Source organism: Alligator sinensis, unplaced genomic scaffold (genome assembly GCF_000455745.1).
Source record: "Alligator sinensis unplaced genomic scaffold, ASM45574v1 scaffold118_1, whole genome shotgun sequence".
NCBI lineage: Eukaryota > Metazoa > Chordata > Crocodylia > Alligatoridae > Alligator > Alligator sinensis.
In genome coordinates, this window is record NW_005841850.1 from 1,079,827 (window position 1) to 1,093,565 (window position 13,739).

Genomic DNA, 13,739 nt, shown 5'->3' on the forward strand with positions numbered 1-13,739 from the left:
CCTGGGGAGGCGGCTCCGGGGCGAGCAAGCACCCCGGGAAACCCTCTTCTTGCCTCCCCCTCGAAACCGGCGCCCGGGCTCCCCTCCCCAGGCCCGCGGCCAGCCCAGCTCCTGCACCCAGCCTGCATCTGCCTGCAGGGAGGGGGCTGCAGCCTGGTGCTTTGAACCGGGTCTGGAAACGTTTAGGAAACGGTCGAGACCAGCACTGAGTTTGGCGCGGCGTTGTCCAGTGACTCACGGGTCTGTTCCGGGGCTGACCTCCCGCGGCTCAGGCGCATCCTCTGGGTCTTGCTCTAAAGGAGCCGATAGTCATTGTCCTGCTGCAGAGAGAGAAGAAGAGCCCGAGTAAACACGGCAAGAAACAAAGTCCAGGGCCACGGCACAAAAACGAACAAAAAAGCGCCCCGGTTTATGATGATGATGATGATGAAGAATTACTAACCTGCTCTGTTTCATTAGAGTCGCACCATGAGTGTAGTTGACTCGGATCCGTAGCAAGAGAATACTGAATGTTTCTATACGCTCATCTTCAAAACTTCAGACCTACTTCTTGGCATTTAATGATGAAGTTTTGCAAACCAAAAAACCTGTCTAGAGCAGACTGGAGCTGGGACAAACTCCCAAGTCTGCAGTGCTTATTATTATTATTATTATTGTAATGTCTAGAAACTCCCCACCATGAGTGTGGTTCCTGTGTTATAGAAACTGTAAGCACACGCTCAGGCAGAAGGAGACGGCCCCATCTCAGAGACGCCTATGTATTCAGCCAACAAGGCTGGGGCTGAGTGGCACAGAGAGGTGAAGGGGCTCCACCAAGGCTAGGAAAACTGGTCAGTAGCAGAGCGAGGGATTATAACCCCGCTCAGTGCAGTATCCGCTGACCCGTGTTGCCTCCCTTCTCCAACTCCGTCAGGGTCCGATGAGATTTGTATCTGAGCCCTGGGTTGGATTTTACAAACAAACCCTCGTGCAATATCAGCAGAGAAGCAGAAGCAAACGGCCCCTGCTCAAGGAGCTGAGAGTTTAGAAGCCGGCCAGAGATTATGGAGTCTAAAGGAAGTATTGGTGTTTCAAAATAATACCACCAGTTTATTCTTTTAGCTGGTTTTACACTTAAAGCTCTAGATACTAGGATAGGAATCTACGTGATGTCCATGCACAGCTACGGAGCCCAGTCTTTGGGGGCTCGAGGGGCACATAGGCTTCCTGCAGCTCCTCCACACACAGATTAATTTAACATCATGCAGCGGCCGTATAGCTTTGCTGCTTTTTACCAACCGGGTTTTCAAAAGCACCGATTTAGGAGCGCAGGCCCCATTGCCCGAGTGCTAAAGAACCAACGTGAGCATGGAAAGCAGCTCCAGCAGTCGGGAGGCCTTTACACCCTGCCTCATTATCTTTTCTTTCTGCTTATCTCTTTTCTCAGCTGCCCTCTGGGTGCCTGGGTCGCCTGTCGACATCAGCCCAGGCTTCAAGCATGAGAGGAGCGTGCAGCGGTGGCGTCAACGCTCATTGCACACAAAGGAGACCCGGGCCCGAAATATCTCCTCTCTGAACTTTGCCTCCTCTTGGGTCGGCCCGCCGGCTCTCAAGATGCGTTTCCTCTGGATGCCCAAACTCAGGTAACGCTGCGTGCAAATCAAGGGATTACCCTTCATATAGGTCACTAATCTCTCGACACACGGGCTTGAAAACCTGTGCCAAGGAAAGAAAAGCTGAAAGGGAAGCAAAGATAGTGGACACAATGGTGAGGCCGCCAGGCACTTAATAAGCCCCCTCTCTGCTTTGTCTGCGTACACTCAGCACCAGATAGGGATCAATGAATCTCAGCTGAGAAAATACACTCGCACTCTGTAAAAGGGACCAGTGTCTGGAGAGACGGGGGATCAGGTCTCTCCGGGGGAAGCGCAAAGCTCTAAGCACCGCATATATTAGTCGCCCCGGTTTTACAACCCGCAGTAATTCCCTCCCTTGATTTCTTCCCCTTCATGTTGCAAATAAAAAGCAACCTTCATTTGCTCCAGCCGGCCTCTCTAGTTACCATCTGTTTTATATTCTTCCAGTCTCACCTTACGCCAGGACGTCTTCCGTAAATCCGTCCTCACTTCTCGACTCAGACTCTGAGCACCGATGGGAAGGAAAGGGGAGCGGGGAGCGCCCGCAGCCTGGCAGAAACAGAGCTGCTGCTTGCGAGAGCTGCAGGGCGTCAGGTGAGTCTCATCCGCTGTCTTCCAAGCACCGAGAAAACTGCCCTTTAAGCTTTTCCTTCCTTGCACTTCCCTGCTTTTCTCGAAGCCCCCAGTACTCGACTTCCCACAGGGACGTGTCCCCACCTGCTCGGTGGTCAAAGGTGTTTCTCTTCCGTGTGGCGGCGGAGAGCAAAGGCTTTGTTTCCGCCCCTAACCCCATCTCTCAGATTTTGACTGCATCACAGATGTGAAGCCATGCACTCAGTGCCAGGGGAACTGCTTCACGCAGGTCGCTTCAAGTTTCTTCATTAGCTACTACGGACGGCTTTCAAACACTTTCTAATTAGCCAGCTCGTGGCCTGCAATATCAGAGTGGAGATTTGCAGCCTGTATTGTGCAGGGGGATGGCTGAGCGAGTGATAAGTGATAACGATCCCTTCTTGGCCTTAACATATATGAGTCCTCCCAGAGCGCATCAGGCACAGCATCTCCCAGCTTTGCCCAGCGCAGGGCGGGCTCCCATGCGAGCTCCAGCGAAGGCTACGATTCAAAAGAGGCGTATAAGCATGGCCCTCCGCAGTAAGGGGCTATGGACCTTGCCTCCGTCTGCTGCAGCCCCCTGACCCTATACGATGCATGCTGAGGAGACACGGTTTGTGCACGAGCCTCATCATACAAACATCCCAGCCCACAGACGCCAGCGTTTCAGAGCCCAGGTCTTCAAAGGTATTTAGGTACCCAATTCCTACTGACATGAAACAGAGTCGGGAACCTAAATAGCAGTGAGGATCTGGGTGCCGTAGTCATGCACAGGGGAGATTTTCAAAGGCACTTGGGTATGCCATTCTCACCGAACTTCACTGAGTTCCCTAGTCTGCACCTTTGAATGTCTCCCCCCCACGCAAAAGGACTCCGCTGTTTCAGAACAGCTACACGCTCTCCGCTCCCAGTGGCGATTCGCCCCAAGCTGCTGTTTGTACAGGTGCCTGGGCCCAGCACCGTCCCACCTTTCCGTGCGCGTGTCATTGCCGAGAATTGTTAAACCACCCACCAGAGGAGCGGAGATGAAGCATCTGTTGTGGCGCCCTGGCCAAATCCATGAATCAGAAACATCAAAGCAGAAGGAGGCATCCGAATTATTAACACAACCGGCAAGCATTGCAGAGGGGACAGTGTCTCGGTGGATGCTCGTCAACAGCTTTTCTCAATTAAAAGCAAACCCAGCCTCTCGCAGAGCACACAGTCTGGCTCGCGTGGGGGCAGTCAGCTAATCCACCGAGCCGCTGTTGGATCAGGGCGTGCAGAGCACACATGAAATGCCGGAAAACCGAGGGCCGGATGCGTTCCCTTGTCCTGAGACTGGCGCTGTCTCCAACTCACGTCATTTCAGCTTAAGTCTCACAAATGGGGGCAAGCGGGGGGTATTGTAAATCCCCAGTTCCTGGAATCCCATGATGGGGTACGAGATGCCTCAGCCCACAGATAAAATCATGAAAACATGACCCTGAGGTGCATCCTAATTAAACAAACTCGAAGACGAACAGGAACCCCGTGCTGACAAACAGGCCAAGCTCCTGGTTTCCTGGGGCGTGACTCACAGCATGAGAATACCTGAGGTCGGCAAGACCGGACTAGCCCTTTGCAAAACGCCCTTGCACACCGCGTGTTACCAAGGGCAGGAATCATTTTGGCACTTGCGTACGTGAGAAAGTGACTTGTCATCTCCACGTGACTCGCAGACTTTTCCCCTCGATTGCTTAAACCGGTGGAAAAAGGATAACTCAGATGTGCTTCGGTGTAAGCCAAGGTTCAGGAGGGATCCCCCTCTCCTGGAGATAGCAGAGCGGGTTGGGCTCAGTTTCATCAGGACTATGCCCTGCCTCTAGGATTGAAGCCGTGGCATACAGAGCAGTCTCCCTATGGTTTTTGGAGGAGGAAAGATCGGGGCAACCAACTCACTGCAGGTGCTGCCGCTGGTTTTCTGCTTGAATGAGGATGACCACGCAGAGATTGGCTCATAACCTTCAGTCTGCTGCTAACTCTTGTCAAAGTCCTTTCCTGTGCTGTTCAGGAACCAGGACACCTACCTACCATTTGTTTTCTCCAGAGTTTTGGTTGAAAAGAAATCATCGAATGTCAAACATCACAGGACCTGCGGCAAGTTAATATAACTATTAACCTTCGTGCGTCCAAGGTTTCTCACCGAGGTCATTCCTCTCTTCATGAGGGGAGTTCAGGGGATCGTTGCTCTCTCGTAAAAATGTGCAAGTTGGCTTTTCACAAACGGAGGAGGGTGGCGATGGGAGTTTATTATCTGATTATTCCCAGTGTTCGGGTGGAAGTGGACTGTGGCACTGGCTCCCTTGAACATGGTATTCTGCTCTGCTTAGTACAGCTTAAAAAAAAAAAAAAAAAAGACACATTTTTCACATTTTACAAATGAGGAGACTAAGAAAGCGTTGACGGGAGCTGCCCACGGGCAGAGTTTTAAGAGCCAAGATTAGAAGTTGGGGCTTCCTGGCAGCAGGCCTGCGCTCAGGTCACACGTCTTTTGTGGCATTTCCCATCTGTTTCAGAGCTAGGTTTGAGTTTTGTGCCATGCTGTAAATCAGATACAGTAATGGAGACCGGGTGCTCTCGCTAAAGCGTGTTCATTATATTTTTAGTAATGATATTGTAAATACGCGGAGGAAAGCAATTGCCTTCTATAAAAGGGGAAAAAAAATAGTGCGGTCTGTGCCGTAACCAGTTCATGACATGCTAATTTTAAAGAGGCATTTCAGGTCTTGCTTACAGATTGGATTTTAACCCGATGACCTTTTTTTGTTAAAGTGCATCACGGTAGAAATTAACTTCAAATTGCTGTCAACCACATCACTGGCCTATTCCTAGCCTTCTTGCTAATGCTGGAGAACACTTTGTGATATCCAAGTGCCTGAGAAAGTTCATAGCCTCGCCTCTGATTTATAACGGGCCTTCTAGCAACTGCTATTTATCACCCAATGGCAGCGGTGCCCAGGGACCCCAGTCAAGGAACACTCTTGGGCTGAGCATGGCACGGACGCATGCAAAAAGACGACAGTCCTGGTCCGAAATTGCTCCCAGTCCAGGATGGTGGTTCCCAAACTAGGGGCCGTGAGCCCCGTAGAACCTGGACTGGAAGTGGGATCTGCAAACTGGTGCAATAAGAGACCCAGCATCCAGGCCGACCGAGGGAACCAAAACTTTTGGGAAATAGTTGCATCCGTTTCCCCCACTGAGAACAAACGGGGCCATTTGCAGATGCCAGCAGTGGCCTTTACCCATCTCCCGACAAGATGTTCACAGCACTTATCCCCCGCGATGAAAGCTTCCTTACAAGACTGCATGGTCTTTTCTGGTACCAGTTCCCTTGGTTCTCATTCAGCTTTGGTCAACAGGGAGCTGTTCGCTTTAACAGGAGTTTTAGCTGCATAGGCTAGGCCTGGATTCGTTTCCACATGCCTTCCCATGCCTTGACGGTCGCGGAGTCTGTATCTCCGGATATAGATAACTTCAGGATTTCTATCCGTTGTGCTGCCTGACGGGGGAAGACTTTTGCACACAAAGAGCCCAGATCTGCAGGGAACCGAACGGCTCCTAGGAAGTGCTGAGCACTCTGTGACTTCGGGAGCGCTGTGCTCCCTAAAGGACTGGGCCCCAAATTTTCCAAGGCAAGCTGCATGCTATGCAGGGGTCCAAGCAAAAGCAGAGCCTGCAGCTACTGGAGAAGGAATTCAGGTCACAAGTCCTTGCATCATTCATCTCCAGTTGCCAGAGGAGTTGCCTCTTCCTTTGATCTCCCGGTTGCAATGGGAGGTGGAGAGATAACTTCCATCTCTCCTCCAGAAAGAGACGGAGGAGGCTGGGGTGGCAACTCTTGCAATCACTTATGCAGCCTGCGTTTCACGTGGGAGCTGGACAAGCTGCCGAGGTCACACACACAGGCTGGAGCCTCCATGGGTGCAGTGGCCTCCGTACTGGTCGTATGCTTGCTGGCCTTGCCTCTTGGGTGATAAAAAGCAGAAGCCTTTCCCATGCTGCTGCCCACGCTCCATCTCCCCAGAGTTGTGGGCAGTTGTCAGGAGTTTGGTGCAATACGGACTTGATGTCTCAGGCTGCTTTGCACAGCTGGATTTTTCTTGTCCCGGCTGTTTGTTCCCAGGTGGCAGGGGATCCGACCCCGGGAGGAGGTATCAGGTCAGGTGTTCACGTCGCACCGCGCAGTGTCCAGGGCACCGGGTGTTTTTGTTTCCAGCCGGGGTCTCTGAGACCATCAGCAACATCAGTATTAAACAGTCATCACCAGCGGTCTGCCCTGCCTAGCACATTGTGTAACATAAGAAGAAAGCCAAGGAGCTGGCACCCAGCTTCTCCGGTGTAGCCCATCTTTGTTTAAAGACAGCAAGAATCCACAGATGCCAAAACACAGAGATTTCAGGATAAGCCACAGGCCCTCGTTTCGTCACCGTGCAAACCACCTGCCCAGGAGCCTACAAGGAGATGCACGGAGAGATTGATATACAATTAAATCCAGGGGATTTTTGCTCGGTTGGTTTTGTTCCAGACACAGTCATCATGATTAATGCAGTGGTGACTGTCAGGTTGACACCTCCCAGACTTCAACAGGAAGAATAAAGTGGGACATCTAATGATGTGTCAAGTATCAGTAAGAATAATTGTCAGTGACTAACAGAGAGGGCTGTGCAACCCCGGCCCCAAAGGACGATGATCATGTGCTGCAGATTCTCACCAAATGTTATCAGGGCAAACAGCAACAGCTCTTCAGTGTCCGTGCCACCCTCAGGAACTAGTGATCTAATAGCCAGGGGCTTATAACTGAGTCTTAGGAGTTAAGCTTCTGCTATTAACGTGCCCCGCAGCTTCAGGCAAGTCAGTGTTACTGTGCCTCAGTTTACTCATCTGCACAATGGGAATAATACTTACCTCACCAAGTTCTTGCTCGAGCTTTACAAATGAATGCTTTAAAACAAGTGAAAATCTCTGGCGGACAGGTGCTGCAAAAGGGCGAAGTGCAACTACAGTGAACGGAGCCAGTGTTTTCCACAGGAGATGGGCAGGAACCGAAACCCAAGGCGTGTCTTTGGGAGAATCGGCAACCTACAGCTGCATCTCAGTCTGAATGGTCCATACCAGTGGCTAGCACATGAACTATAATATGGGATTGGAAAAATGTCCCGCCTTTGAAACCTGGACAGGTTTGCAGCTCGGCCCCGTGTCAACACAAGCCCTTTGCTTTTGTCATTTTGTAACCCGCTCTCTTTAGCAATCTCCGTGGGATGCACGTTGCCCGGGAGCGGGGAGCGGTGGAGTCTGTTTTACCAGACCTTTATTCTGCTAGACTCGGGCAGGGAAGGACTGGTCAGGCAACTAGATCTGGCGAGGTGCTGAATCATCAGTGGACTTTTGGCTCCCGCGTCCACCTTTCTTCAATTAATGTTTAAGGAATAAACAGGAGGAAAAGTTTTGTCAAAGGCGGGGAACGGATTTACAGACAGCTCAGCATCAAAATCTGCCCGTCGGAGAGCTCACAGACACAGGGACGCCCCACCCACCCCTTGCACCCCACGCGGGGACTGTCTAGACTCGTGGCCTGATTTGCAACCAAATCTGCCGGTGCACCAGGGGGATCCTGCACCCACGGCCACCGAGCTGTGGGAAACATCACACCAAACTGGATCCGCGTTCACCCCAGCTATCAAAATCCGTGCGGCGTGGGCCACTTGGTTGAGGTAATCGCTTTTTCTGGCAACGTGCTCTACACTGCTGCTCCCCTTCCCCCCGGAGAGCCGGCAATGCCGCAGGAATGTAGCACCTTCGTTTCCTAATGCCTTCTCCTTCTGCATTGTGGGCAGGATTTAACACACGTCCATAGGCTCGCATCCAGCCCGGAGACACCCAGCCTAATGCTGTCCTGGCCAAAGGCTCGTACCGGATCGTAACTGGTGTGGAAAATGCCAACTTGCAGTCTTTGCCTCTCTGTATTATTAATCACGCGGTCAGAAACATGCTGAGGAAGGGGCAGGTGACAAGCAGAAAACAGGCATGAAATCCTCTTTTCAGCTATTCATTTCATTTTAATCAGCTACAATGATATCAGTCAAAAGCAACAGCACAGGGGAGAGCATAACTGTAATACATGGTTTAAAAAAACCCCCAAAACCCAACCCCACGCACGTTTGTCCAAATGCCTCTTTCCTTGGTGCAAATGGCCAAGCAGGGGATTTAATTATTTTCCCTCTGTTAGAGGCACTTTGAGTAACTGTTAAAAAAACCCTCCCAAACCTCCAGTCGAGGTCCATAACTTTATTCCAATTTTGGTCAAAGTTAAGCAACTTTTGTTGTTGTTGTTGTTGCTGAAACTCAGAAGATGTGATCTCAGCCCCACTTACTTGCTAATTGTAAGCATTCAAATGGTGCAGTTTAAAGTTACACTTAGCAGCTGTGAAACATTACAGTGAAGTGATTACAACCTACTGGAGGATACCGAACATTTTTACAATATCTCAGGAGCATAAGGGAAAGACAACAGGAAATGGTGCAAACTTTCCTACCCTGCATGAGAACAAGCCAAAGGCCCTTTCTTCTCCAAAGCTGCGATAAACGAAATATGGGGGAATAGTCGCACACAGGTTTAATCCTCCGTAACCTCCCCTCCCACCCAATATCCCACTAATCAAGTCCACTTGAAAGAGTGAGCAACAGGCACATTTCTCTGGTTGTTTCTGGAGGATGGGGCTTATTTCACAGTCCCTTTTCCTAAAGGAAAGCCCCATGCTCGGGATTCGTTCTGCAAGGCTATTTGGGACTTGAGACGTATATTTTTTCGATGGTTTTTAACTTGATCAGTTCGCGCACTGGAAGGCAGCTGATGGCAGCTCCGTTACCAGCACATTTCCTACGCTTTGCTAGCTGGGCACGGGGCAGCCTGGCTGGTAATCACCGTTTCTTTGCACTGACCATTAAGGGCTAGATTTACAGGTCTGCTTTGGCAACTCTGCGCCACCCTAGCAATGCAAATCTGGTGCAACCGCCTGGCAAGGCAGGGTTTATGGTCGCGCCGTCTTACCGACACAGTCAAGTGAACCTGGGGGATGTGGCCCTTGCCGCTTTGCCTTCACCGCAGTCATTCTCCGGATCTTAGTCTGAAACTCGGGCTCTTGTGCGAGGCCCAGGCCTTGCGCTCGTGCCGAGAGCCAACCTACGTCTAAAACAAAGAGGAGCCGAACGACAAACCGCCGCATTCAGGGGTCATTTTCTTTCCATTTTTGCTGCCGGGCAAGGATCCTCTCCCGTGATTTAAGTGCAATACACCCTCGTGTTTATTACAGAAACCAGGGTAGACTAAGAAAGCAATATCTCATGTTAATTCATGAAACCCAAACCCGGCTGTAATAGAAGGGCTCCACTTTGTACAGAGGGTGATATACAGTCGCGCCAGCCTCGAATGAGACATTTTGCCTTTTGAACTCAGCGGGAAGCCACTGCTTGCTACTACTGGAAGCAGTTTAAAAACCTGCAAGTCCAGCAGGTCTTTTGGGCTCTGGTCTAGGCTGCGTTTTGTATCGAGGCAGGGCATTTCTGCCTGCTGGCCATGTGGTTTGGAGCGACGGCACTTCAAAAACGTGCTTTGGATTAGTTACGTTGCTCTGGAGGAGCCCGATTCACAGTGCATCAAAGCCAATGGGAGTCTTTTTTTTTTGTTTTTTTTTTACTTTGCTTTCGCCAGATTTGGATTGAGCAAGAGAGTGAAACTCTGTCTGCGCTGAAACCAGTGGCAACGTGACGTTTGACTTGAGCGATGCCTTTGGTGCCCATATGATTGATCGGAGGGGCCAAGCAATAAGAGGCCTGAAAAGGCTTCCAGGCACAGGGCTGACCCTACAAACGCTGGTAGGAGCAGCAGGGCAATTCCTCCGCGCTTTGAGCATGCCACGGCGAAGTAAGGATCAAACCCTATGGGCCAAATGTTACTCCTTTTAACACGGGCAGAACACTCTTAGCATCCATGCGGTTGCACCACAGCCAACAAACCCTGAAGGTTTCCAGCAAGCATCCTCAAGCAGCAGCCTCGCACCAACAGGACTGTAAGGCCAGAGAGGAAGCGGAGAGGTGTTGTCCCTCTCAAACACTTGGCTCTTTGTCCAAAGGGGGTATGGTATCTGGACCGCCTTTGGCAAGGGGCTTACACATGACTTCAGTGGATGACTCATGAGCCTAAAGTTAGGCCGACACGTATGCGTCTTGTGGAGTCGGCCTGCAGATTCACCGCAGCAGCGCGCTCAGCTCTCACCGGCCCGGGCAGCTGGCTCATCTGTGACTATATCCAAGCTGAATGACCGGCATCAGAAAACAAGGCTCCTTGGCTGCAGAGCACGTGGCTAATGTTGCAGATGCAGTTCGGCTCAGGGGCTGTCACCAGCAGTGGGTTCGGCACATTCTTCTTTACGAACCAGACTGGAAATGTTTTCACACTAACCCCAGTTTGCAAATCCCCCCCCCCCCTTTAAACAAAATATCCTGATTCAAAGGAGTTTCTTGCAGACTGGGAATTTCCACATGGCCATATTGCACCACTTATAAAAACGTGATTTAATGCCTGCCAACAACAAATACATTTCCAGTGACACCATTCTGTATTAGGCATCATCCCACTTTGTGTGTTCATAAAGGACTGGCAACAAAGCTATTTGAGGCTACAGCAATAGGAAGAACAGCAGTCGCCTTCCCTTCAAAGCACTTTGTCCCTGATGGCTGCTCTCTGGCAAGACTGAAAGGAAACGAGACTCACGGTGACAACACAGTCCCTTCTGTATGTGTTAATCTGGATTTCGTTTGAACTTTTGGTACTGACCTTGGCTTGAACTGTGTTAAAAATCCTAACTGGTGTGGACTGACTTGACCTTGTGGTTCCACGTGTTCGCCCTGCCGGGCCTTACACTAGTTTGCTCGGTCCGGTCCGTTATTTTGCAGACATAAAAGAGGCGCAGCATTATAGCGGAGCTGTTAGCACAGTGATAGGCAGCGGGCCAGATCTGCCAGCATGCTCTTACCTCACTCTCGGGCCAGCGCCCATCCATCTCAGAAGGAAGCATTTCCTAAAAACCCCAACGAGGCCCTGACATTATTCCTGTGAATTGCAATTTGTAGCGGTTTCTGGCCCAGGGAGAAAGAAAAAGACATTATTTTGTGATCCGAGACTCAGCATTAAAAAAAAAGAAATGTAGTCGGAGAGTGGATTTGATTTTGGTGCGCGGGGACAGGCTGTGGGAGTCAAGACGGTCCGTTTCTCGTCATTCGAGGCGGCTGTTTGTAAAGCTATGGGAGTGCAACAAGATTTGTGGGTTTCAATGATTTCCTTTCGTTTCCACAACTCGAATGAATTATGTGAAAAAAGCAGTAGGAAGGAAATGTCAGAACCTGAGAGTCCCTCCTGGGTTTCTCCTTCTTCCAGAAGTCGGCTGAGATGTTCGGGTTTATGCGGCCGCGTTGCGCAAGCCGCAATTAGTTTTTCAACACATTTGCTGCTGAACACAGCGTGCATGGTGTAGGAGGTCCTGTCTTTTTGTCCAAGTTCCCATTAATGCAACGTATGTTAAAGGCAACAGGTGAAAGGCAGGGCCCCAGATCCTCAGTGTGTGCAACTCCACGGGAGCCATTGGGACAAATCCCCAACCATATAAATGGCATAGCGCTAGGGTCTCTGCCAGTTTATACCCCGCTTAGGATCTGGCCCAAGTGTTCCTATTTTACACTGGTGTGTGACATGGGAGCACATCCGAACAAGCTGCTAGGAGCCGCTCTATCAATATGCCATGGTTAAGGCTGGGCCTTGGGAGTGCGGGAGTCTGAGATACATACCTCTACCCACGAAGCAAAGACCGGAGTTAAAGACAAGTAGGGCTGCTCCTGTCCTGGCGGGGAGGTGCTGAAGCCAGTCAAACTCAGTAGGGCAGAGTCCATGAATGGCCTCGGTTTCTTTGGGGAAGTCTCCTCTAGATGCACCTCTCCTGTTAGTGCCCTGTGAAGGTGTCTTGGGCCAAGGGACTAGGACAGGTCTGCACATTCACTTTCTGAACCTGTGAAAAAACCAGCAGGAGTTAATGCTGCCTGCAAGAGGTAGTCCCTGCCATCCCCTCCCAGCAGAGGTGGCTTAGGACAGACCTGGGCTTCATGCAAACCAGAAGCAGCCTCTTAAATGGGTCAAAGGCTCGTCCACGCCAGGCCAAGGAGATCAGGAGGTGCCATCTACCTTGTACCTCTCCAGTCACCAGATCTTTCCCCATGCGGGAACTGTGACCTGGGAAAGACACGTTTCCTCGTACACAATTTCCTGAGCCCTCAATCTCTGGCCTCACCAAGTGCAAAAGGGGCACGCCTAACTTGTACAGATGTCATGTACCGCGTATCGTATGGCTATGGAGACTGTTTCTTGAAAAGCAGCTTCTGAAAACTCAGCTTGCAAAGAGCTGTGGTCAAAGCGGTCGCACAAATGTTAAGTAATGCGGCAACTGGCTTGACTTCCAGAGAGACTGGCATCCGCTAGTTTAGGCACCTGGCAGCAAGACAAAGAAACTTCTGTTCTGACACAAGTGACAGCGAATTAGGGATTCGGGTCTAGGTGGGAAATACTCGCGTACTAGCTGGTGCAGGTCAACAGACGGAGCGCGTGCACAGCCTGGTACCACCAAAGCACATTTTTTGTTTAACTTAGGTTTATTCAATGACACATGCAATTTTGGACAGATAGCAGAGTTCCAGTGATCACTTTTTATAACCAAAGAAGAGCAATTCGCGACTTGAGTTAGCCCATTAAGTACATTTCTAAAATACAGGACTAGAATAGAACCGGAGCAATAAAGATAACTCTTCCCAAGAACAAAACAAGAAACTTTCCCATTTGTAATACTCCTGGCATCAATTAGTATCAGTGGGGAATGAGGACAGCAAGAAGATGCAGAAATGAAGTAATAATGTAATCAACCTTAGCCACTGTCCATCTCCTAGACAGTCCTTGAGTTTTCGCTCCCTCCAGTTTTTGCTTTTATGCTCAGCACTTTTGCAAACAGCTGCAGTTCGCTGGCTGAATGGCCCATGCGCCACTAAAGTTAGGCGGATTCCCTTTTTTTCTTCCCCCCCCGCCCCATTTAACATGAAGAAGCAGGTAATGACTGTAAAATCATACGCTTCATCAAAAAAACGGGTTTAAAAAATAGTTCTCCTCTAAACAGTCTCTCTCCAAACACAAAAAAAAGAAGCCACGAAGCTGTTAGGACTGAAGAAAGAGTCTCTCCTTATCAGTATTGCACAGGAAAACAAATTCAGTATTTTGGAGAATACGCTGCAGGAAGATTTAAAATTTTTTTTTTTTAAGCAGAGGAGTCGTCAATATTTATTAGGGTAATGAGAACCATCCAGCGCTGCAGCTAACCGGTGGGTGAAAATGCACATCGAGATTGTTACCCCGGCTGAATCTCTCCTCGTATGTTTGACTAATTTAAGGGAATCCTG

The 13,739-nt window shown here is 50.2% G+C and overlaps 1 protein-coding gene and 1 long non-coding RNA gene across 2 annotated transcripts in view; one reads left to right on the forward strand and one right to left on the reverse strand.

Annotated features, from left to right (window-relative positions):
* The first annotated feature begins 61 nt into the window (after positions 1–61).
* Positions 62–13,739, forward strand: part of LOC106722501 — a 30,605-nt gene continuing 16,927 nt past the window's right edge. Inside the window, exons 1-2 of the long non-coding RNA XR_001358504.2 lie at positions 62–1,622; positions 2,064–2,210. This is a non-coding gene — a long non-coding RNA (uncharacterized LOC106722501). The remainder of the gene's footprint in view (positions 1,623–2,063; positions 2,211–13,739) is intronic.
* BCAS3 (BCAS3, microtubule associated cell migration factor) overlaps positions 11,464–13,739 on the reverse strand; it is a 447,594-nt gene continuing 445,318 nt past the window's right edge. Inside the window, exon 27 of the mRNA XM_025210099.1 lies at positions 11,464–13,739. Coding sequence (XP_025065884.1) covers positions 13,726–13,739 — 14 coding nt within the window. The 3' untranslated portion in view covers positions 11,464–13,725.